At 46.1% G+C, this 24802-nt stretch overlaps 1 protein-coding gene across 5 annotated transcripts in view; it reads right to left on the reverse strand.

The window, feature by feature from the left end:
- Window positions 1-5229: 5229 nt before the first annotated feature.
- Window positions 5230-24802, reverse strand: part of Celf6 (CUGBP Elav-like family member 6) — a 30697-nt gene continuing 11124 nt past the window's right edge. Inside the window, exons 1-11 of one of the 5 annotated variants that reach the window (XM_075965675.1) lie at window positions 24097-24286; window positions 22951-22999; window positions 9713-9841; window positions 9540-9619; window positions 9251-9394; window positions 9005-9137; window positions 8774-8923; window positions 8146-8226; window positions 7910-8053; window positions 7255-7410; window positions 5230-6493 (exon numbers count right to left, since the gene is read on the reverse strand). In XM_075965675.1, coding sequence (XP_075821790.1) covers window positions 7283-7410; window positions 7910-8053; window positions 8146-8226; window positions 8774-8923; window positions 9005-9137; window positions 9251-9394; window positions 9540-9619; window positions 9713-9841; window positions 22951-22999 — 1038 coding nt within the window. In that variant the 5' untranslated portion in view covers window positions 24097-24286 and the 3' untranslated portion in view covers window positions 5230-6493; window positions 7255-7282. Of the gene's footprint in view, window positions 6494-7254; window positions 7411-7909; window positions 8054-8145; window positions 8227-8496; window positions 8560-8773; window positions 8924-9004; window positions 9138-9250; window positions 9395-9539; window positions 9620-9712; window positions 9842-22950; window positions 23000-24096; window positions 24287-24802 lie in introns of those variants that run through there. The other 4 variants (XM_075965670.1, XM_075965672.1, XM_075965671.1 and 1 more) reach the window with 4 other exon arrangements.

Consider the following 24802-nt stretch of genomic DNA (forward strand, 5'->3'; position numbering starts at 1 on the left):
ATAGCTTCAAGAAAGGGACTAATACTGGGTTAAGGAAATCACTGAGTTCTCAGACCTGAGTTTGTGGGTAGGCAGGCATTCTTTTTGGTTAGTCAAACCCCTGAGCCCATTCTCTGGGAATTGTGTTTTCCATGGTTGTGCCCAGCACCAATAGGCTCTGTACATGTTTCCTGAGACGTCTGGTGCCTACATTACAGATACCAAGCTGTGTACTGTGTACCAGGCTTTTTCTTTTGGGCCACCAACTTATTATTAGTTTTGAATGCTAGGCCTAGCTTAGGCACTTCCTGGCTATCTCTTTTTAACTTAAATTAACCTGTTTCTCTTTATCTACCTTTTGCCTTAGGGATTTTTGACTTTTCTTATTTTCTTGCTGTCTCTCTGTTTGGCTGGTTTAGAGTTGCATGGCTTCTGGCCCCAGGTGTCTCCCTCCTTCTCTCCTCTGCTTTCTCTTGAACCTAGATTTCTCCTCCTATTTATTCTCTCTGCCTGCCAGCCTCCCCTATCCATCTTCTGCCTAGCTATTGGCCATTCAACTTTTATTAGACCAATCAGATACCTTAGGCAGGAGAGGTGAAACAGATTCAGCACATCTTTACATCATTAAACACACATCATTAAACAAATACAGCATAAACAAATGTAACCCGTCTTTGTAACAGCCCTGGCTGTCCTAGAACTCACTTTGTGGACCAGGCTGGCCTCAAACTTGCAGAGATCCGCCTGCCTCTACCTTTAATCTGCTGGGATTAAAGGCGCACTACCATCTCCCAGCTTTTTTTATGTTAAGTGTATAAGTGCTCTACATGTATGCCTGCATGCCAGAAGAAGGCATCAGATCCTATTATATAGATGGTTGTGAACCACCATGTGTTTGTTGAAATTGAACTCAGGACCTCTGGAAGAGCAGCCAGTGTTCTTAGCTGCTTAGTCATCACTCCAGCCGCCCCCCACCCCCACCCCGAGCTGTTTCTGAAGTCAGAGGTAGCCATGCTCATCTCAGACCAAATGCCCTTTTCCTCTGCATTCAGGGTTGTATCTGGGGAAGAGATCTACCCCAGAGGTCATGTTGAGGGCCGAAGACTTAGCCCACAGTCTCCAAGCTATTTGAGTTGTGAAAGGGTTCCAGATTCGGTGTTAACAGAAGTCTCCTCAGGAGTCCTTTGTTGATGTCGTCTCCACTTAAAAACTGGCTGTGGCTGAATGGGGAGGCAAGCAGGAAGCTGCAGACCGATGGCTGGATGAATTCTTGTGTGGTTGCCTCAGACCTGCCCTCAAGCATCCTTCTTGAGGCTGAGGCCTAGAAGTCAGGGATTTTGACTACTGAGTGAAGCCCAAGGTTGCTGGAATATGAGGCATAAAGGAACAGAACAGGAGTTGTCTCTGTAGAGGAGCAGAGGAATGTTCAAACTGTGACCTGTTGCCATTATGGTTATCTCTGTCAACTTGACACAGCCCAGAACCACATGGGAGAGAGTCTTAATGAGGAACGGTCTATATTATTGAATTGCCCTGTGAGCATGTCTGTGAGGGATTGTCTTGACATAGAAAACAGCCCCAGTGGCTCTTTGCACCAGTCCCTAAGTCCTGAACTGGGTACCAGCAAGCAAACATTGAACAGGTTTGTAGCCAGTTCTTTTTGTTCTTGGCTGTGGATGAAGCTCCTATTTGACTTCCCCACAATGATGAACTATATCCTTGAATAGTAAAATGAAGTAAGCCCCTATCTCTGCCAATTTGCTTTTTGTCAAGGTATTTTAACACAGCACCAGAAATAAAACAGAACAATTGCTAAGAGGCTTCATTTCTGAGGGCCAGATCAAGACTCAAGACTGAGCACTCAGCGGGGGTCTGGAAACCATGGGCATTGCTAGTCACAGACAGCCCAGGAATCAGCTAATCCCCGCAGCTGGCAAGTGGACCTGGGGTGCTGAATTGTTGAGGCAATCCTTAGATCCAAGTCCATGGAAAACTGGGTGAGGGATGCTTTGATTCTAGAAAGGCCACCTTCCCAGGGATGTCCACAAAAGAGCAATAAAGGAGATATTTCCCAACGGAAAAGCTCTGGAGAAGTCGTCCTACTATCTCGAAGGAAGGGGTATAGATCGGAGTCCATTGTTTTCTGTCTTATTCCAAAAGGAAGAGTGTTGGGTTTTTGTTTTGTTTTATTTATTTATTTTTTTTAAGAAACAAAAAACTATGGTCTAATCTCCCTTGACTATTTTATATTGGTTATGTAGGAGTGAAAAATCAGCCTTTCGGCCACATACTGCAAAATCTTAAGGACACTTTTTGACATGACCAAGAATCGCACCTCACAAAGGGACTAGGACAGGTAAAGAAATTGTGTAACTGTTTTGTCTTTCACCGGAAAATGGCTGTGACTGCTTTGGTTGGACCCGGGATTATTACTACACTGTTAGGCAGACACAGTTTTGGAATTGTAAGTTTGTCAATAAAAGCTTAGGTGGATGCAATAAATGTAAAATGTGCTAGGTAGGTACTACTTATTGTCCATTATCTTTCCCTTTGCAGAGCTATTTCTCCCCTCCCTCACAGGCCTGGAAAAGTAGCCCAGTTTTCCATTTTAGAGGTGTACATATGCTCAATACTAAGGAAAATCTTCCCTAGGATTTTAGAGCAAGAAGTAGTGAGATCAACATGTAAATGGAAGCAGAATCAAGAGGTGGAGACATTACATCGTCATTTAAACCCCTAGATCCAATAATGCCTGAAGGCAGCGATTTTAGCCTTTGATCTAGTGTTTATGCAAGCTATTTAATTTCCTAATGACTTAGAGATGTTTGTGTTTAGGTTTTGATATTTGCAATTGAAAAGGGCCAGACTATTACATGCACACACAGACAGACACAACACCATGTTGCTCAAACTCAGACATTCTACAAATCTTCCATTACCTTACCAAGGGTTAGTAAACTTATTGTCTAAGAGACCAGATAAATGTTATAAGCTTTGTGAGCCACATAAGACTCTGTATCATCATTTTCTTTTGACAACTCTTTAAAAAATATAAAATGGGGGCTGGAGAGATGGCTCAGAGGTTAAGAGCACTGCCTGCTCTTCCAAAGGTCCTGAGTTCAATTCCCAGCAACCACATGGTGGCTCACAAGCATCTGTAATGGGGTCTGGTGCCCTCTTCTGGCCTGCAGGCATACACACAGACAAAATATTGTATACATAATAAATAAATAAATAAATAAATAAATAAATATTTTGGCGCACGCCTTTAATCCCAGCACTCGGGAGGCAGAGGCAGGCGGATCTCTGTGAGTTCGAGACCAGCCTGGTCTACAAGAGCTAGTTCCAGGACAGGCTCCAAAGCCACAGAGAAACCCTGTCTCGAAAAAACCAAAAAAAAAAAAAAAAAAAAATATAAAATGGGGACTGGAGATATGGCTCAGTAGTTAAAAATGTGCACTGCTCTTGCAAAGGACCAAGTTCAGTTTGTAGCACCCTCAGCAGGCAGCTGGCAAATACCTGTAACTCCAATTCCAGGAACTCCAATGCCCTCTGCTGGCCTATACGGCACCTGCAGTCATGGGCACTTCTCTGCAGAGACATGCACACATATCTATAGTTTAAAAAAATAACAAAATCCTTGAATGTTTTTTAAAAATCATTCTTAAAAAATCATTTTTTTTGTTTTTTTCGAGACAGGGTTTCTCTGTGGCTTTTTGGAGCCTGTCCTGGAACTAGCTCTGTAGACCAGGCTAGTCTCAAACTCACAGAGGCCTGCCTCTGCCTCCCGAGTGCTGGGATTAAAGGCGTGCGCCACCATCGCCCGGCCTAAAAGAATCATTCTTAATTGTTATGCCATGCAAAATATGTCACAGGTCAGGTCTGGCTGACACACCATCATTTGCCAGCACTTGACCTAAATTGCATCAACACCTGCAAATTGGGGATCTAGAGTCTACCAGGCCCTTGCTCATACCCTATAGCATGAAGTAAAATAAATTCCATATTGTTTTGAATGCTTTGACATGACTCAGTACTGAGTTAAGGTTCGGGTAGATTGAGGAATGATAAGAGGCTCTTGACTTATCTGTAATGTAACAGAATCTAAAATAAGGGATTATTATTTCTTGGCTACAAATACCTTCTCAAAATTATGCAATCACTCAGAGACTTTGAATATCCTAGTTCCTTCTTGATGATTCTTCACTTTAATCTCTAGGAAGATTTTCCGGAGCTCTCCTAACATTAGAGCAGGCTGTAGCTTTCTTGCTGGTATAGGCCACATGTGTCCCTCCATTGTGTGCTTTAATCATCCGTGTTTCCCCTCAACTCCTGGGACTTGGGAGAAACTTGAGCCCTAGAACAATGCCTAACACCTAGCAGTGAGAACTGTCTGCTTTTAGGTGAACGCCTGAAGTCTGTTTTGTGTGTGTACATATATGCAGAGACCAGAGTACAGCTTCAGTTGTCATTCCTCAGGGGTCATCACCTAGCTTTCTGGAGATAGGGTCTCTCATTGTCCTCGAATTCACCATTCACAAATTCACCTGGGATGGCTGGTCAGTGGGCCTCCCAGACCCACTTGTCTCTGTTGCCCCAGTGCTGAGGGTACGAGAGCATGCCTGTTTTGTTTGCTTGTTTGTCTTAATGTGAGTTCTGAGGAATTGACCGCAGGTCCTTGGGCTCACAAGGTAAACACTGTACTGTCTGAGTTATGTCTCTAAGTCCATGGCAGGTGTTGTATATCTCTACCTGTACCCGAGGCACTGGTCTGTGGGTTGGCACTGTGCGGGTGTGTGTGTGCCTCAGGATCCGTCCCTCTCCCATCTGGCGATTGTCTGTGGATGTAATCCACAGCTAACCTAGCAATGTTGAGAAATCTAGTTTTAATTCTCATTACTTCCAAAAACCAGTCAAAGACAGAGGAATGGGGCTGTGGTGTGTGTGTGGGGGAACAGGTTTTCTTCAAAAGAGCCTAGAAGGAATTATCTTCTTTCCCTCCCACATCGTTTTATGTCCCAGTGTTATCTATCGGATGGCAGACCTCCAGTGCTGGACCAGAGCATCCCCTATTCGTTGGGGCTTCAAACTAAGTTGATCCATGACTTGGTGGTGGGAGTGTAAATTATTCCCCCAGGGGAAAAGTGTATTCAAGGCCTGGCAGGCCCAGGTAGGGCTGACCAAGACAAGGTGAATCGTGGTATTCTGAGCTGAACCTTTTGCCCATCTCACAGAAGCAGCAGGAAGCACCACCATTGATCAGCTTTATATGGCACCCACTGTATACAACAGACAGACAAGGACAGACGGACAGAGCACACACCACTTCTAAGCTGAACACGGCTCACCATCTAAAAGCACCTCGGGTAAGCACACATGAGACGCACTTGCATAGGAAAGATGGACTTTTTAAAGGAATGAATTAGTATTTTGGCAAAACATCTACTTCCCTCCCGGGTCCTGGGTAAAGAGGGACCTCTAATTCTGAAGCTTCTACATAGATAAAGTATCCCCTCCTCAACGGCAGTATTTACAGCAGCAAGCCTTCCGTGTCTGTGTCACAGCCCTCTACGTGTATCTCAAGTCTACTTCACAGGTGGACAAACAGACTAAGAGACAGAAGGTGGCCTGAAGCAAGGGGACACTGGGGCAGTCGCAAGGGGAGGGGAACGGGAGGTGTCTCAGCTTAGCCAAAGGTGTGGCCTTGGTCTACCTGGACTGGGAAGGAAAAGGCTCCCTCTTTCTTCCTGCCTGGGGAAGCTCTGACTCCCCAGGAAAGGGCATTGTGAAGGAAAGGCAGATTCCCACTTCTGATGGCCGGGGCCCTCGTAGCATAGCAAAGAGCAGCGCAGGCCTGAATCCTCCTGAGGCCTCCTCAGGGATACTATCTGAGTTTTGGGACTATGGATTCGCTGCTTCCATAACCCTATTGTTGCTGGACTATGAGCCTAGGCTTCACATCCTTTGTCATTTCTGTTTAAGGGCAGGGAAGGGAGTAGCTTCAGAAGGAATGAGACACAGGACAGTCTTCCACAGCCGCCTCTGCCTAGGCTGGGGCTGGCTATTAAGGGTCTCCTTCACCCTGTCTCCTAGGGATAGTTAAAGGCAGCTTTTATGAGACTCTATACTGTCTTTTTGTCTCTCTTCTGTTTTCTCTTTGTTTTAATTTATAGATATATATATATAGATATTCTTAAAAAAAGCAATAGTCCTTTGGTCCCTAAACACTAAGGAATGATATGATTCTGAACAAAGTAAGTTTGGGCTTCCCTTGCTGAGAAGCCCTTGGCACCCCCAAGGCCCTCTGCTGGTTCCCTTAGATCAGTCGATCCTCAGCCAGCACTGGTTGCCCTGCCAGCTTGATCACTCCGTGGAACAACCCACACGATGAGTGGCCTGAGCCCCAGGCGCCAGCCCTGGGTCTGGTCCACCTCCGTCTGCTGCCACTCCTTCCGGTAGGGCCACTCCAGCATTTCTGTGCTTTTCTTTTTCCTTTCTTCTCACTCTTCAGTTTCTGTTGTTGGAATTGATTGATAAGGAAACAGAGGCGGGAGGAGGCAAAGGTCACTGAGGGTAAGAAAAGAGCAGCCTGTCCCCTCTGTGACTTCTCAGCTAAGTGTCAGGGTTTCTCTTCCTGGCAGCATCCTTGCCACAGAAGCTAGCCCTTGCCTAGATCCTAGGCAGATCACTGTAGCAAACATTCCACAGTTTCTGGGACAGCTTGAGTGAGCTGAGGCCAAGGGGACCTGCAAGCACAGCACAGCTCTCCAGGTGGCAGGCAGTCTCCTGCGGCCCTTCCTGAAGCCTGGGCCTTGTCACCATGCTGCTCATTGCCCACTAAGCCCTGCAGGTCTGCCTCTTGAGGCTCTTTACTTCTCTCCCTCCATCTCCCGTTAGCTGCTCTCCTCTTCATTCAAGCTGCCCCTTCGCTAAAGTCAGGACCTATGGCCTATGGGATCCTCAAGATATGAACCAAACCCCATTTTCCACAGCCCCCTCCCCATATAAGCTCACTGCTCCTGTGGCTTCCTACTGTTGTCCCTAGAATAGAATGGGCTGAATTTTCCTAGAAATCGTCTCTCCAAGACTGGACACACCAAGGTCATCTAATTCACCTTGAACTTTGGGTTGAAAAAAAATTCCAGTATCTGTCCCCCTTATCCCTGGCTCTTCTCTTTATTTCTGGATTTCTCAGATGGCAGTATCCTGATATCATAAAGTTGCCAGGGTCTTGTGACCCTGGTCCCGTTTGCCTGACATCCATTGAAGACTCACCTGTCTGTGACTGACCAGTGAATGCAGATCAGTAAGGCCTGTTGGCATCCTTAGGTCTCTTTAGCTGGACCTTGAGCCTCTTCATGCCGATTTGAAAGCCATTCATGGCCTGGATGGCAGTCTGGGCACTGGTTGGATTGTCAAAACTAACAAACCCTGGAGGGTGTGGGCAGACAGGTTAGCTGGTAATCCAGCTTGCCAGGATCTCCTTTCTCTAATTTCCGGACTAGGTCCATCACATAGGCAGGCACCTTTCTATTGCTTAACTATGTGAGCATCAATGCATACATAGTATAGACACATACGTAATAGAGGCAAATCATTCCTAAAGGTGTGATTTCCAGAAGATGGGAAAGAAGTCTGTGTGGGTCAGAGTATTTCCCTGGCTTGGCTTGGCTGCTGTGCTTCATTCCTCCCAGTCTGGCTTCAGATCTGCAGCTGGGGTCTGACGGCAACTCTTTATTCCAAACCCATCCAAACTCACCCTGCTTTGGACAAACTCTAAAGCTGAAACCTTCCCGATCTCACACATTCTAGTTATCCAAGATTCTCAGGTGGTCTGAAACAAGGCTTTCTGTGCTCACACTTTGCCCTGTAACACTCAGTCTCTGGAAGCCTTATGGGCCTCCTGAGGCACGGGGATGGATCAGCTCACCAAAACACTTGCTCTGGTTGGTGGCACGATCCACAAACACTTTGGCAGAGACAACGGCTCCAAAGGGCAGGAATGTCTGTATGAGTTCTGCATCCCCAAACTCCTGAGGCAGGTGATAGATGAAGAGGTTACAGCCTTCGGGGCCTGTAGGAACAGTAGCAGGTTTGCTCAGGGGAAGAATCCTCAGGGGCAACCCCCACACACAAACCCCTGCTCTCCAGCCCCCAGTCCCTCACCTTCTCTTTGTTGCTGAGGCAGAGCTGAAGGCTGCTGGGGAAAAGCTGTGCTCACTGGGGCATAGGCCGAGGGATAGGCTGCTGGAGACAGAGGTGGGAGTGGGCAGTGACCCCCAGGAGCCATTTTCCAGACAGAGCCCCATCTGCCTGACCAGCTCTGACAGATTCAACCCAGTTCACTATAACCCTTGACCCAAGACAGGTCGCTGGGGGCTGGGGCTGGGGACTGAACAGGATGGAAGAGTTGGCTCCTCAGAACAGAGCCTAACCCTCCCACAAATCCCTCTTCCTGCCTGAGGCCCTTTAACACCCCACACCCACACACCCGGGCTGGGCATTGCCAAGTGAAACCTGCATATTGGTGTATCCCAGCGTAGGCCTGCTGCAGGGGATCAGCCACACCGGGGCTCTGGGCTGGAGAGAGAGGGGGCGCAAGGCCCACGATGAAGGCAGGTAGGCAGGGGCCAGGGGAGAGACCCTGGGTGGGAGTGTGGGAGGTGGAGGACCACTATGAAAGGCAGCAGGGAAGATGGGGGAATCCCTTCCCCCCAGGCATGGCCTTGCCTGGAAAACCTGGCTTCCCATTCCATTTCCAGGAGGTTTGGGTCAGCAGGGTAGGGTGACCCACCTGGGTAAGGGGAAAGCCCGTTGTTATATATCGAATCGGAGCCTGGCTGTCCATTGGTCTGGGGGGTCAAGGAGCCGAATCCATTGACCCCCATGGGCGCTGGAAGGCCGGGGAGTGCACCAGGACCACCTCCACCAGGTGATGCGTTGGCTGTAGGTGGAGATAAGAGGGTCAGGGAGCGGTACTTCATGGGCCCTCCCAACCATGGCTTCAGTTTCTTGGGTCTCTAACCTGCTGTAGGCAATAGCGGTGCAGCCACCAGGCTGAAGGCCGCCACGTGCTGCATCTGGGCGGCCACTGCGGCCACCTGGCCTAACCCAGGACCCTGCGCCGCCGCCAGCAATGCTGCCTGGTGTTGCAAGATCTTGGGGAAGGAAGAAGGGCATCTGTAGAGGCCTCAGCGGCTGGCAATTGCCTGATCTCCCGACACGGAGCCAGGTCCTATTCACTCTGGGCTGGAGGCAGGCAGGCACCTACCGCAGTGGTGTAGGCGCCACAGGCCCCGAGAGGCAGTGGCGCTGGATGGAAGGCGCCCAGCTGGCCAGCCATTTGCTGCATCCTCCGCAGCGCGCGCTCCCGGTCGGTGTCTGCCAGCTTCACCACCAGGCTGGATGAGGCGCCCTTGGCAAAAGAAGGGCGTGGTGACCTGTACTGGCCCTGATTGAGCACTGAGTCCAGCACCTTCCCCAGCCAGCCCTTGCTCCGGAACGCGGAGAGCAGATTCCCACCCCGCTGGCCTCACCCTCAGCCCAGGTCCCGCTCTTACCGTCATTGTCCGGCTACCGTGCAGTCCCTGGATGGCAGCTTGAGCTTCCCCTTGACTCCCGAATTTCACAAAGGCACAGCCTGGTGCAGGAAACAAGAATGGAACGACTCAGGCCACAGGAGTCAGAGGGTAAGAAAAGGTCACCCGGAAAACCCAGGGGCAGTTCAAGTCACCTTTACTGGTACCATCAGGACTCCGCAGGACAGTGCACTCCTCGATATGGCCGAAGGGCTGGAACAGACGTCTGACATCCTCCTCACCCTGCTGCTTGCCCAACATCCCTACAAACAGCTTCCGGTCCTCTGGGGACAAAGCCAGGAATGACCTGGGGACCCCAAGTGTTCCTAGACTCCCTAGAGTCGCCTACAGATCTTGGGAAGGTGGCTCACCAGTCTTGCTCTAGGAAGACTTGTAGGGAGTGAGAAGGCAATGGGACTCTAAAGCTGGGTGTCTGTGAGGGGCAGGGTGGCCTACAGGTCTTGAGGGAAGAAACTCAGCTGAGATTTCTACCATGAAACCTGGGTCCTCCAGAAGCTCACAGAGACCCATTGCTGCCCATGTGGGAAGTGACACAGTCTATCTGATGCCTTTTAGGGGTGGAGCCTATACACAGCATGTTATATTTTGACCCTTTTTATTGTGGACTTGGGCAATGCTACTGGAGACTCAGCATGCTGGAGAAAGGGTTGCTTGACTATGACCTTACTGGTCAGCCTGGTGGCAACGGCCAAATCAATGCTCTTTCTTGCTCAAATTAAGAAGGGTTCTGTCAAACAAACAAATAAATTACAAACAAAACAAAACAAAAAACCAACCCAGAACACAGCACAGCTGTCCTACTCTACTGTCTTAGTCTAAGATACTCAGCACTGGACTGGTGAATCCTTACCCCCAGCACCAAATCTAACCCAAAACCTATAGAGAAGGCTTGGTTTTCTGAGCTTCTAACATAGTATTTCCCCACTGTGCCTGCTGAGTCTCTGAGCCCCTTTCTTAATTTCCAGACCTCCCCACCCCCATCTCCTTGCTTAGCTTCCAGGGTTCTCCCTGGGCCCTGTGACCTCCTCTTTGACTCCTCATGTTCTCGTGTCCTGATCCCTCCTCTGTTGTGTTTATGCCTTGGAGAACACATTCCCTTGGTAACTTAGATGATCATCTGAAAACAAGGGATCTCTCCATGCACCCACATTTCCTGTGGGGGTGGCAGAGAAAGGGACAGGATTGGAAGCTAAGCCTCTGTTCCCTGGGGAAAGTTAGAGGGCTTGGATTTGAACCTGGGATTAGCTGTACATCTTTCAGGTCAGACCTCTGCAGCACTATCTAGGAAACTGGGATTGGGAGGATAGGACCAGGGACCTACTGTTAGAGTTTGCATTCTGTCTCTTTCCAAAAAGGCCTCTGAATTAGGGGTGGGGAAAGAAGGGTTCCTTGGGAATCAGGCATTAGGTTTCATCATTAAGATCCCAGAGCTCAGAAAAACAAACAAACAAACGAACAATAAAAAACCCGGCTCCTAAACCCCTCTGCTACCTCACAAGCTTACATCCTCGTAAGACGATGGATTTTGCTTCTAAGGTGTTAGTGAGAGAATTGAGCTAGGGGAGCAGATCCCTGTTTTCTCAATCTCTTAAAAAAAGTGGTGAAATACATTGTTTCAGTAAAAATATTAAGATGGTGCTGGTGAGATGACTCAGTGGGTAAAAGCACTTGCTGTCAATGATGAACCTGATTCTATCTCTCTCACATGTATGTGTGTGTGTGTTATTATTATATATATATATAATCTCATGAACCTAAGTTCTATTCTTGGAACCGCATAGTGGAAGGAGAGTACTGACTTCCACAAGTTGTCTCTGAACTCCACATACATGCTGTGGCACACACACACACACACACACACACATACACACACACACAAACCCCAATCAATCAATGTAATAAAATATTAGGGTGAAAGTAAAGATGTAAGAGAAAAGCAGCAATGCCTGGACTGAAGCCAGAAAAGGGAGGTGAAATTTTCCCTGTGCAATCCAAGGAAAGTCCTCTGAAACCATTAAAAGAAGATAGAGGGTAGGGTTCTGGATAACCCAAGAAGACAGGAAAGAGGAAGGGGTATGCAAGCCACTGAGCAGCATCAAAGATGGGGCTCAACCGTCCAGGAATGGAAGGAGCTGCAAGGTAGCACCAGTGTGGATTTGAGTCTTGCATAAATATTATGAAATTCATGGTTTTGTTCTAACATTGACGAACAGGCCTCAAATGGTCAGGGAAATGTCCAATATCAAATGTCAAGAAGTCTATGCTATTGTTCTGAGCTGTGACATTAAAATACGCCCATGTCTGCAAAAGACCTGGAAGTGTCTGGAGAAGATCCCAGGATCTTCACAGTCCCAAGGGAGCTTCATGGTACTTTAATTTATAGTAGAGCTGTGTCACTGATAGGATTTGTACACTGTCATGCCTCCTGGGCCAGCATCCAGGTAGCTCTATGTGAAAAGAGACCACAAGCTTAGATGAAGCCCCTAACATAGTAAAGAGGTTGTGTGGACAGGAGCATTGCATTCCTTCATCTAAACTTTATGTTGATGTTTTCTGTCCATGGTAGAGTATGGGACAAAGGTGGCCTCAGCACAGCTATCACAGTTCTCCTTGTCCCGATAAGGAGCTCTTGATTTAGAATTTTCATCATGGCATTAAGCCTATACTTCTGGACCACTGAGGTGCAAAAACGCCATCTTTGAAAAGAGCACTCATTATGGGCTGGGTTCTCTACCTGTTTCCAAGGTAACACTTGAATCTTGGAACTTTCTCTGATACTTTACAAGGACTTAACATTGCACAGGATGATGAGCTGGAACTTCGGGCAATCTAGAAATAGTGGGATAATTTCATGAGACTTGATCAAAGACAAGCCTGGGCCCTCTTGTGTAGCCTCCTGACTGACACTGAGACTCTAAGGCATACTGATTCCCCTTCAGATAGAAATGATGGTGCTGACAGCCCAGATAAATCAGTTTCCTCTAATTAAACTCTACTAGTTTGCTTAAAAGAGAGCGCTGTAAGAGGGAGGAATCAATGTCTGGCTGGGGATGTAGCTCAGTGGTAGAACACTTACATAGCATGGCACAGCCCTGGAGTTCAGTCCCAGCACTTAAAAGCATCTAAGTAAGAATACCCAATGGGGCTGCAGAAGATCCAAATTTGATTTCTAGCATCCACATGGTGGTGGTTCAACATCTTCCTCTGGTCTCTGTAGACCCCAGGCACAAAATGGTGCATAAACGTATATGCAGACAAAACACCCATACACATAAAAAATAATAACATAAAGAGTATCCCATGGAAAGTGAGTAGGTCCCTAAAGACAGACTATCTTCTATCTTCCTGGGGAGTTCTGTCTTCTCGGGGTGGAAGAAAAAGGGAGGAAACATCAGTGGGGAGTTGAGATATAGTTGGAAAGCCACAGAGTTCAATGGTAAAGGCCTGGAATGTAGCTTATTTGGCAGAATGCTTGCTCAGTATGGGTTTGGTCTCAAGTGCTTCATGAATCAGGCATTGTGGCACACAATTGTAATCCCAGCACTCAGGGTGCCAGGGCATTCAAGATCATCCTCAGTTACACAGAGGCCAGCCTGGGCTACACAAGACTATGTCAAAAATGAAAAGACTTACCCAGTTGGGGCGCTCACCTTTAATCTACACTCAGAAGGCAGAGGCAGGAAGATCTCTGTGAATTCAAGGCCAGCCTGATTTACATAGGGAATGCCAGACCAATCATGGTTACATAGTGACACTCTGTTAAAAAAAAAAAGTTTTATCTTCAGTGGGCAAAGAGCTGTGTGGTGTTGTGGTAGGTGGGGACAGATGGTCAGCTGGATGCCAGCCTGGGTTACATAATGAGACACCGTCACAAAAATCAAAACAAACAAACAAACCAGCTAATCAACTAAACAAACAAATAAAACCAACCAATAGGCAAATATCTTAGATTAATATTTCTACAAAGACATACCAATGAATGAGAAGCACATGACATTTCTTAAAACGTTAGGTCATCATTAGGGAAACAGAAGTCAAAATTAGGAGACACCAGAGACTGGGATGTTGGTGCAGGGAGGAAGATAAAAAGGCACAGCTGCCATGGTGCAGACAGCATCAGGTTCAGTGGCACTCCTTTAACCCCAGCACTTGGGAAGCAGAAGCAGGTGGCTCTCTGTGAAATCAAGGCAAGCCTGTCTACAAAGGGAGTTCCAAGCCAGTAAGAGTCACACAGTAAAACCCTGTCTCACTGCCCTTCCTCAAAAGATGTTAATAGCAGCCCCCAAGAAAATAAAAGCAGAATTACCATATGATCCAGAATGACCTTCTTTGAAGTGTTTATGGCAAAGTACTAAAAGTTTTGTACTTTTTTCCAAAATTATTTTTATTTTTAATCAGCATTAATAATTTTACATATTGATGGGATACAATTTCATATTTTGCTGTATACAGTGTGGAATGACTAAATTAAGCTGATTAACATATTCATCACCTTAAGCTAATTAACATGTTCATCACTTTACTTGACTTTTTATGGTAAATTTAAAAATTCTTTTTAAAATATTTATTTTATTTCTTAAATATCTACCTATTTATTTATTTTGAGACAGGGTATCTCTATATTGTCCTAGCTGTCCTGGAACTCACAATGTAGATGAGGCTGGCTTCAAACTCATGGAGATCTGCCTGCCTCTGCCTCCTGAGTGCTGGGATTAAAGGTGCTGCCTCTCCTGGCTTTGTGGATTTTTTGTTATGTATTTTTCTTTATGTATACGTGTGTGCCTGCTTTCTGTAAGTATGTGCACCATGTGCTTGCAGGCCAGAAGAAGGCATCATATGGGATATGGTGCTGGGAAGTAAACTTGGGTCCTCTGCAAGAGGAGCAAGTGCTCTTATCTGCTGAGCCTGCTCTCCAGCCCCACAGTAAGGCACTGGATTCCCTTGAGCTGGAGTTATAGGTGATTTACAGCCACCTGGCAAGGATTCTAGAAACTGCAGTCCTTCTGCAGGAGCAATATGTAAGCTGAGCCATTTTTACAAATTATTATTAACTATAGTTGCCATGTTCTGTAATCACCCACAAAAACATGTTTCTCCGTGTAACAAAAACCTGGAGCCTTTGACTCACATCTTTCCTTTCTTATTCCCGTCTAACACTAGCCACTGTTAACCATCATTCCACTCTGCTTCTGTGAGCTCCTCTTTCTATTTTACATGAGTGAAATCGTGTGGCATTTGTTCTCTGAGGAAGCAGGATCCTAAGAACATGTCTGTATATTCCGTTATAATGTGATTAATCACCATGGCCAAAAGAGAAAGGGAACCCAAACACTCACCAACAGATCAATGAATAAATAAAATGCAGCATATGTATCCAGTGGGCTGCTATTCAGTCTTAAAAGGAAAGGGATTCTGACATTTCCCCCCTCAAGGGATGAACCTTTAGGATTATGCTAAGCTGCCCATTTCACCTACATGAGTTGTTGGGAGTAGTCTGACTATTAGAAAGAGAAAGCAGAACGGTGTTTGCTGGAGTCTACAGACATGGGGAAAAGTTTAATGGTGTCAAGTTTCAGGGGTCTGATTTTGTGTGTGTGTGTGTGTGTGTGTGTGTGTATGCACACACATGTGCATGCATTTCTGTGTACATGTTGGGGCTGGGGAGTGCGTGTGCACAGGTATAGGAGTGGCTGTGAAAGCCGGAGGTGGACACGGGGTGTCTTCCTCAATCACTTTTCAGTCTATTTTTTTGAAACAAGGTCTATCACAGAACTTGGTGCTCACTAGACTAGCTGGCCAGAAAGATCTAGTAATCTTCCTGTCTCTTCCTGACATACAGGTAGGCAGGCTTTTACATGGGGCTGGGATGGAACTCGGGTAACTCAGGTTTACGTGGCAAATACTTTACTGAGTCCTCTTCCTGGGCTGTTTACATTTTGAAGAATAAAGTCTTCTGGGGTTTGGTTGCACAAACATGTGAATATACTTAACACTAGTAAGTGTAACACTAAAATGGTTAAGCTGATAGATAAGTTTTTAAAATTTCTTATGATTTTGTGTGTACCGGTCTTTTGCCTACATGTATGTATATATGTGCACCACATGTGTTCTTGGTGCTCTCGAACACCAGGAAAGGGCATCAGATCCCCTGGGACCAGAGTTACAGATGGCTGCAAACTGTCATCTGGATGCTCAAAACAGAACCCAGATCCTCTAGGACTCTTAACTACTGATCCATCTCTCAGGATCCTATTCCTTGTATTTTACCATTAAAACCTAAATAAGAGCTTTAAGGAGTTTGGCAACAAAGAGACTTAGAGTAAGAAATGGAAACAAGATGCTACTGACCCTTCATTGTGACCCAAGTGAACCTGGTCTAAGTAAGAAAGGTGAGCCAGGCTCCTAGAGATAGAAGACACTTCGGGGGTGCATTTTCCTCTGTGGGTTTCCATCTGTGTCTGAAAGGTACCACTTGTGATTGGGGTGTGTCTCAGGCGCCACTGCAGCCAAGGCCCTAGGGTGTTACAACGTCACTTAACATGCTCTGCTCTCAGTCAAGCAGCTTTCTGTACCGTCAGAGGCAGAACACATTGCAGGAAGCAAAGAGTTAACTTGAGGCAACTCTTAAGTGCTCTCTGTAAAATTTAGTGAGTTAGACTTGTAAGAAAAGTTGGGGGCATTTTTCTAGAATTAAGAAGCCTATAGACCAAAGATAGTAATGACCGTCAGCTGGCTGTATTACAACAGTTCTGATTTAAAACAGTAATATACAGTCAGCTGTAGCAGTGCACACCTCAGTACTCAGGAGGCAGAAGCAAGTGGATCTATGTGAGTTCGAGGCCAGCCTGGTCTACAAAGCAAGTTCCAAGCTACAAAGAGAAACCCTGGTTGGGTGGTGGTGGCGCACGCCTTTAAATCCAGCACTCAGGAAGCAGAGGCAGGCAGATCTCTGTGAGTTCGAGGCCAGCCTGGTCTACAAGAGCTAGTTCCAGGATAGGCTCCAAAAGCTACAGAGTAAACTCTTGTCTCAAAAAAAAAAAAAAAGAGAGAGAGAGAGAGAGAAACCCTGTTTTGATAAACCAAATTAAAAAAAAAGAAAAAAGAAAAGAAAAGGAGGAATATATGGAAGGGTTTGGGGAGAGAAAAAGGAAAGGAAAGTGAAGTAATTATATTTTAATATCAAAAAATAAAGAATTTTTAAAAAAATATTAAGAATTTGGAGAGATGGCTCATGGTTAAGAGCATTGATTACTCATTCAAAGGTTTCAGTTTGACTCCTCACAGCCACATGGTGCCTCATAACCACATGTTATTCCAGTTCCAGAGGATCCAACACTCTTTTATGAATGCTGCAGAAACTGCACCCTCATGGAGAACGTGACAAGTAGGCACACATAAAAATAAGATAATTTTTAAAAATTAGACCAAAGTATTGTAATGTACACCTATAATTCTAGTACTCTGAGTCTGAAGCAGAGAGATTACAAGTCCAAGTTTTGAATTAATTAATTACTTAATTAAAAAGTAGAAAGAGTGTATTGATTGAGTGTATTGATCACTTAATCTATTTCTGTACCTTAGGCATTTTGGATGTGTAAAGATTTGTGTAGGTAAAAAAAATACAACCAAGATGAGAAGTAGAACAAGCAGAATAATCACCATTGTGATTTATTAATTAATTTACTGACTATATTATAAAATTAAAAAAGGAAGAATATAAATTTAGTGGTCCATTGATTTTGAAGGTTTCATCATGACTAAAAAGTTATTTCCTATTAGACTATACTTACAGTGTAACTTATTATTAGTGTTTCCAAAGTAGAGACAATGGGGTAAGAAAAATCCACAGCCCAAGGTCCAAATCAGGAGCAGAAGGAGAGAGAGCACGAGCAAGGAACTCAGGACCACACGGGGTGCACCCACACACTGAGACAATGGGGATGTTCTATCGGGAACTCACCAAGGCCAGCTGGCCTGGGTCTGAAAAAGCATGGGATAAAACCGGACTCACCGAACATAGCGGACAATGAGGACTGCTGAGAACTCAAGAACAATGGCACCGGGTTTTGATCCTACTGCACATATTGGCTTTGTGGGAGCCTAGGCTGTTTGGATGTTCACCTTACTAGACCTGGAAGGAAGTGGGAGGTCCTTGGACTCCCCACAGGGCAGGGAACCCTGACTGCTCTTCAGGCTATGAGAGAGGGGGAATTGATTGGGGGAGGGGGAGGGAAATGGGAGGCGGTGGTGGGGAGGAGACAGAAATCTTAAATAAATAAATAAATAAATAGAAAAATCCACAGTGGTCCCTATGCTGAATAGTGTTCATTTATGTAGTAATCATTGTTTGATCAATTTAGGATTCTTACTTCTGATTTTAGATAATTTAAAGTTAACATTTTCCATTCTGAAACACAAGAACCTTGGGGTTTTATCCCTGGAAACTTTTTCCACTTATTTATTAAGCTAGGATCTTGGTATGTTGACAAGGCTAGCCTTGAACTCTTGGACTCAACGGATCCTCTTACCTCAGAATTCCAAGCATCTGAGACTAGTCACATGTGTCACTGCATCTGGTTTCAGAAAACATTTTAATTCTCGCCTTCAACCCAAATGCAGGACTGGAGAGATGACTCAGTGGTTGGGAGCACTGACTCTTCTTCCAGAAGACCTGGGTTCAAGTCCCAGCACCCACATGGCAGCTCACAACTGTCTGTAACTCCAGTTCCAGGGGATGTGGCATCCTCCCACAGACATACATGAAGGCAAAGCACCAATGCATATAAAATCAAAATAAATGAATTAAAAAATAAATCCAAATGCTGGAGGAAAAGTTCTGATGCCATGCATGGCCAATGCAGAAATGAATCCTCTTCATTTGTTAGGAGACGGCTTCCTTCTAGGGAACTCAATTTATCTTCCTTTAATAGTATGCTGTTTAATGTGTAAATGTTACTAGATGAAAAGCAGAGACACAGGGTATAGACTCTCTGAACACCATGGAACTTAGCTGCAAACTCATAGGACCTAACCAAGATACATTAAAATAATGTAGTCTATGAAGATGTGGATGCATATCTTTGAGAAAAGTGTCCCCAAGCATGCAGGGGACAGCTGTGAAGAAAGAGGGTTCTAGCACCTTCATTAGGCAGATACCTACTGTACTGTTATCATTATTGGTTTGTAGACATTGAAACCAAGTTCTGAGGCTGGGAAGATGGCTCAGTCAGGATAGTGCTTGCTCTACAAGAATGAGGACCTAAATTCAATCCTTAGAACCCATGTAAGAGGACAGACATGGTGATGCATATTTGCAATCCCTGTACTGGGGAGGCAGAGATGAAAAAATCCCTGGGATTCACTGGCCAAACAGCCTAGACAAATGGGGTGAGCCTTGGGTCCCAGTGAGAAACCTGTCTCAATGAAACAAAGAAAGGTGGACAGCTCCTGAGGAATGATACTTGAGACTGACATCTGAATTCCACATCCCTTTCCATATATATGCATACTCATATACACCAGCACACACGCACGCATGTATACACACACACACACCACAGAAGCACGAAATCGCCAGTGATACCAGTACCATCTAAAAGGACATTAGTGTGTACATTGGTTCTTACTACCACAGACTTCATGCTTATTGATTAAAAGAACACAGTGCATTGTTATCAGACTTCAAAACCAGAACACCACTATTTTTGTTAAAAGGCTCATTTTCTTTTTCTGTATGGATGATGGGAGAACCGCAGTTCAGGTGCCCAAGGAGTCAACCCGATGGGTTTCTCTGTGCTCTCACAGTGCATCTAACAAAAGGCTGAAGAAACTTCCGTTTAAATAATTAATATGTAAATTTTGTATTAAGTTGAAGGGTTACCTTCCTGGGCTCCTTTAGTTAGTTTCTGACCCCTGTTTTATGAGAAAAAAAATCATATAAGATTTCTTCCAGAAGATAAACGGGAGACTTTTAGATTACATTTGTCTTGATATACTTTGTAAGTTACATTCTATTATTTATTTGTGTGTGCATGGAAGATCACATGCCATGGCTTGGATGTGGAGTTAAGAGGACAATTTGTGAGAATCGTTTGCCTTTTCCACCATGTAGGTCTCAGAGATTGATCTCAGGACACCAGGCTTAACAATAAGGGTCTTTACTTGTTGAATTACCTCACCTGCACCAACGTCTTAAAAAATTTTCGGTTTTGTTTTTGAAACAGGATCTCACACTATAATCCAAGCTGACCTGAATCTTACTATGTAGCCCATGGTAGCCTCAAACCCATGGCAATTCTCTTGCTTTACCCTCCTAAATTCTGATATTACAGGCATCAGCAGCCTTGATGTCCTTTAAATTAAGGTTTCATTGACACAAGTGTCCTCTCAGACACAAAAACGATTAGTAATCAGCTGTAAACTCAAGACTTCAACTCAAGCAGTAATAAAACCATGCTGCCTCACCAGCTAAGAATACAACAACAGGTGTAATCAAGTTTATAGAATGTTTGAGGTCTCTGAAATAACACTTTAATGGGACAAACTGTTCCACGTTGGTGTTGTTTATTACATTTCAAAGGCAAGATATTAAAAATCATCTTTAAAGAATTGCGCTCCTCAGCCAGGCACGGTGTTGCATGCCTTTAATACCAACACCTGGGAGGCAGAAGCAGGTGGCTCTCTGCATTCAAAGACAGCCGAAGCTACACAGTGAGACCCTGTCTCAAAAACATCAGAAACCAACAAGACTGAGCTTCTCACATATTAGACAGCATTAAAATTCAATATCAAAATCCTAGCACTCGGGAGGCAGAGGCAAGTGGATCTCTCTGAGTTTGAGGCCAGCCTGGTCTACAAACTGAATTCCAGGACAGCCAGAACTGTTACACAGAAAACCCTGTCTAAAAAAACAAAAACAAAAACAAAAACAAAACAAAACAAAACCAAACTAAAAACCAAAAAAAATATCAAATCTAGCAGAGGTGTGTGTGGGCTGAAAAGATGACTGAGCTGTTACAAGGGCTTCCTGCTTTACCAGAGACCCAGAAGGCAGGTTCTAGCACCCACCCTGGGCAGCTCACAAACACCTACAGCTCTAGCTCCAAGGGATCTGATGCCACTTCTGGCCTCTGCAGGCCATATGTATGCCCATAGACACACACACACGAAGTCATTTCTTTAATCTAGAAATGATGGCCCTGAAGAAAAGCAACTCATTTTGATTAGTCACAAGGTTATAGAACACAGATCAGTCAGCAGATAAGATATTTATAAACAACAACAGCCCGACTGCTTTGCAAGGCTACTACACTTACTCCTCTCCTGAGTACGCAGCACGGAGGCACCGAGAGATCCGGTCGTGCTCATTTGCGAGGATTATTCAGGGATGTGCTTGGAATGCATGGTCCCTGAAAACCATCGCTTGTCAAGAAAAATCTGTGTAACATAAAGCTCCTGAAGTAATAAATTCGACTATTAGGCAGCCCTCTTTTCAGGCAGACTTCTTGTCCTGCCCCTGAACTACTCTGAACATGACCAGGTGGACGGGTGACATGCCTCATGGATAGGATTTGTCGTGATGTGTCACCTGCAATATTTGTCCAAAAAGAGGAGGGAGAAGATGTTAATACCCGAGATGATGCCACGGGGCCCAGGGCAGGTGTTACTGGCATGGAGGCACCCTCTGAACAGCCACCTGCTGAGCTCTGATGGGATGTGGAAGACCGTATATACCATGAGAACCTCAGCACATTCCTGAACAAGATTCCAAGTTGTGCCATGTCCTGCTGAATGTGGCGCCCCCAGAACATGCCCTTCCCTCTGCCTGAGGAATAGTCTCCCTTTCTCCTCTTTTCTGTAGCTGACTACTTTCTGTCACCTTTTGAAGCCATTTTAAATGCTACTGCCTCTGGGAGCTCACTGTGACCTCCTAGCGTAGGCTATTTACCCCTCATTTGTGTCCACAGTCCCCTCCTAGACTTTCCCTGGAGAAATACCATTCACACTGAATAGTGACCCCTTGTTTGCTTTCCCACCTGTCCCCTCATAATCCGGGGGCTCTGTGGGACCAGGTCTCTCAGACTTCTGTATCCCCAAGGTGGAGTAACTTAGAACGTAGTGATGGGATGGTTGAGTGACCTACACAGCGTATCCTATTTCTTCTCCGCTCACTCAGGTACGCACAGGTGACTTGTGAGACTGTCTTCTGTATGTGAGCTGGGTAAGGCTTAGAATATGGCCAACAGTGGCCTTAGTCCCTAACAGAACTTCCCAATGAGAAGAGTTTCTTGAGCATGTTCTGTATGCAGCTGGAACATCTGAAAAGCTTGTCTGGAAAGAGTGAGATGACAAAGACGGACATTCATGGAAAAAGAAAAGGAATCTAGACAGATCTCTCCAAGGCAATGTGGGGCTGATAATATCTTGACCAGAGATTATGAATCAAAGACAAATGTCAGAGAATCTAAAGGGAGGAAGGAATATTTATTGGGAACCAAACAGAACCCTGATGCTACCAAAGCCCCCAGTGAATGTAGACAGGAAATCAAGGGAGGGTGTGAAGGACTTTGTGAGCTGTTAACACACATCTCTATCAGCTGATCTGTTCTCTCCTAAATCTTAGACAATCACACAACAAAGCAATGGCTGCTCTTGGGTGAGACAGACAGGGAAAGTCTATCTTATCAGAGTGGGAGAGTTAGCAGATACCAAGGAGGGCTGTAGTCACACACCCTGGGATAATCTAAGACCCAAGGGCAAGAAAGACAGCAAGCACTGATTCAAGAAGTCCAGCTCTGCCTTTGTAGCAGCAAAGCCGGCCAGACCACAGCTATGAGGCCTCCTCATCACTCTTAAGAAACAGGGGTCTTTCTACCAGGAGATAGTGCAGACAAGGATGTCTAAAGACTTCCGGGAGCCTCAGCACACAGGTCCTTACTATGCTCACAATACCTGTTGGGCCAGCTCATCTTTTATGGTGATTAATCAGGCCATGATGAGAAAGGAATGAGTGGTCCCTTCTGTGGACCCAGAGGGATCTGAAAAAGGAGAACAACCCCAGCTTGCCTCTTTCTATGCACCTGTAAATTCTACTCAGCAAGGTAGTGATGGCCGTTTTCCAGGAGTAAGGTAGCAAGAGCTCCCTTCCTCTGCTTCTGCCCTTTCTGCCACATCTGGGTCTGAGCTTTCTAGAACCTCTCCCTTCTCAGTCTAAGTTGGGATGGCTGAGCTATTTCTTGAGACTCACAATTTCAGACTGCACTGACCTGGGCTGGGTCTAGTTATAAGCCCTGACAGAGGACCTACTCCAGGAGTGGGCCCACCCACCCTCTACTCAGGTACCACTCTGAGGCTTGTCAGACAGGGAAGTTACCTCCTCGGCCCTCACTGGCAGCCGGCTTCACTTGGATCGGACGACTCATCTGAAAGACACGGGACCAACACACCCATTTAGCATGACTGCCTGGTCCCAAGGCTTGGTTGTTTCTTCCCACTGAGCTCCCCAGTCTCTGAGTACCAGCCCCTTTTGCACTCTGCACCCCCCCCCCGGGATTATAGATTCTCTCCAAGATTGCTTCCTTAAACCCGGATGTTTAGAAAGTGCTGGAACCTGAAGGAGTGGATGGCAGGAAGCTCAGTGGCAAACAGGGTGGAAGCAGTGACCAAAGAAATTCTTCTGTCTTGGACTCAGGGTCCATGTGGTGCCTGCGTCTCAGGCTCCTGGACTTGCATAAATGCTTTGAGTGAGAGGAATTAGGTGGGAGGGTGTAATTGCTATAGCACATTTGTGGTTTATGTCTACAGCTGAGAATATATCTGTGTGTTATTTAGATTAAACAGTCTGGGGATCAGACGTAGTGCTATATACCCCTAACGCTGCCATTTCTGGGTTGTATGATTTTAAGTAAGCCACTGTCTCTCAAATCAAGGAAACATTCCCAACTGTCTGTGTCATAATAGTCTCTGCACTCACCCCTCCGTCCCCCCAGGCACCCCTTTCCCTACAGCGCTAGGTTTCTCTAGGCACCATTTTCTTCCTGCTCGTCTCTCTTCCAGTTCTTCTTGGATCGCTTCACCCACACACAGCCCCAATAGCTATCCACAGAGGGGTGACTCAGACCTCTGCGTCTGCAGCCCACATTCTCTCCTGAGCGTCAGACCCATATTTCCAGCTCTTCGCTGGGCATCCTGGCGAGAAAGGCCCACTGGCACTTCCCACTCAACACACCAGAACCCGAGCTAATCTTTCCACCCAAACTCCATCCTCCATCACTCAGGTTGTAAACCTAGAAAGCAGCTTAACTTTTCCCTCCAACCCGTTCCCTCCTCCATCCAGCTTCACCTTTTAATCCAAGGGTTCCCTGATCAGACATGGTTAAAAATCACCTGGGAACCATATTAGATTCTTAAAATGGGGGACTGTAGAACCTGAAAGAGCTCCTAGGTGATTCAATAGATACCCCCACCTTCCCATCCCCCAACCACCCTAAGTGAATTCATGATTGAATCCCCATCTCACCTTCCTCTCATAGGTGTTGTGGGGATCACATGAGGTAATGGGGGTGCAGAAGGTCTTGGTAAACTGCCAAGAGCTGGGTGCGTGGGATGTAAGGGATTGATGTTGGGGGCAGACAGCTGAGTGCCGGGAGGAAGGAACAGCGGCCTTCCTGTTCCTGGAGGAAGGGGTAACTGATGCCCATCTGGCCTGAGAAGGTGATGATCTGACCCCCTCCCCTCAGGAAACGTACTGCTTCTGCACCAATCAGGGGCCACTCCATCCCTTCCAATGTGCTCGTTGCCGAGACAACAGGCAGCTTCCTGTTACCATAGCCACAAGTGCTACCCAGTAACCATGGTAACACCCTGGCAGTCACAGCTGAGCAATTTCTTTGGATCAAATTTTGGGGTGGGAGGGGTGAGGAAGACTCATTTTAAAAAAAAAGGAGAGGAAAACAGGCCAAGCCTGAACCATTGTAATCCTCCCTCCCACCCAAGGCTCTGACACACCCACCCTCTGGTAGTGGAGCACCTGCAGTGTACCAGGCTGTGGGTGGGGGCCGAGACACCGACAGGACTCAGGTTGTAGTCTAGAGGGGATGACAGATCAATCCAAGCAGATCAGGGCGAGCTGGACAGGTCTGGACTGGCCTGGACCAGGGACCAGGAGGACAGGACCAGTCCCTAGGCATGGCCACCTGTGAGTGTGGAGGAGAAACCAAGAGACA

The sequence above is a fragment of the Microtus pennsylvanicus genome, chromosome 3 (genome assembly GCF_037038515.1).
Source record: "Microtus pennsylvanicus isolate mMicPen1 chromosome 3, mMicPen1.hap1, whole genome shotgun sequence".
Classification (NCBI taxonomy): Eukaryota; Metazoa; Chordata; class Mammalia; order Rodentia; family Cricetidae; genus Microtus; species Microtus pennsylvanicus.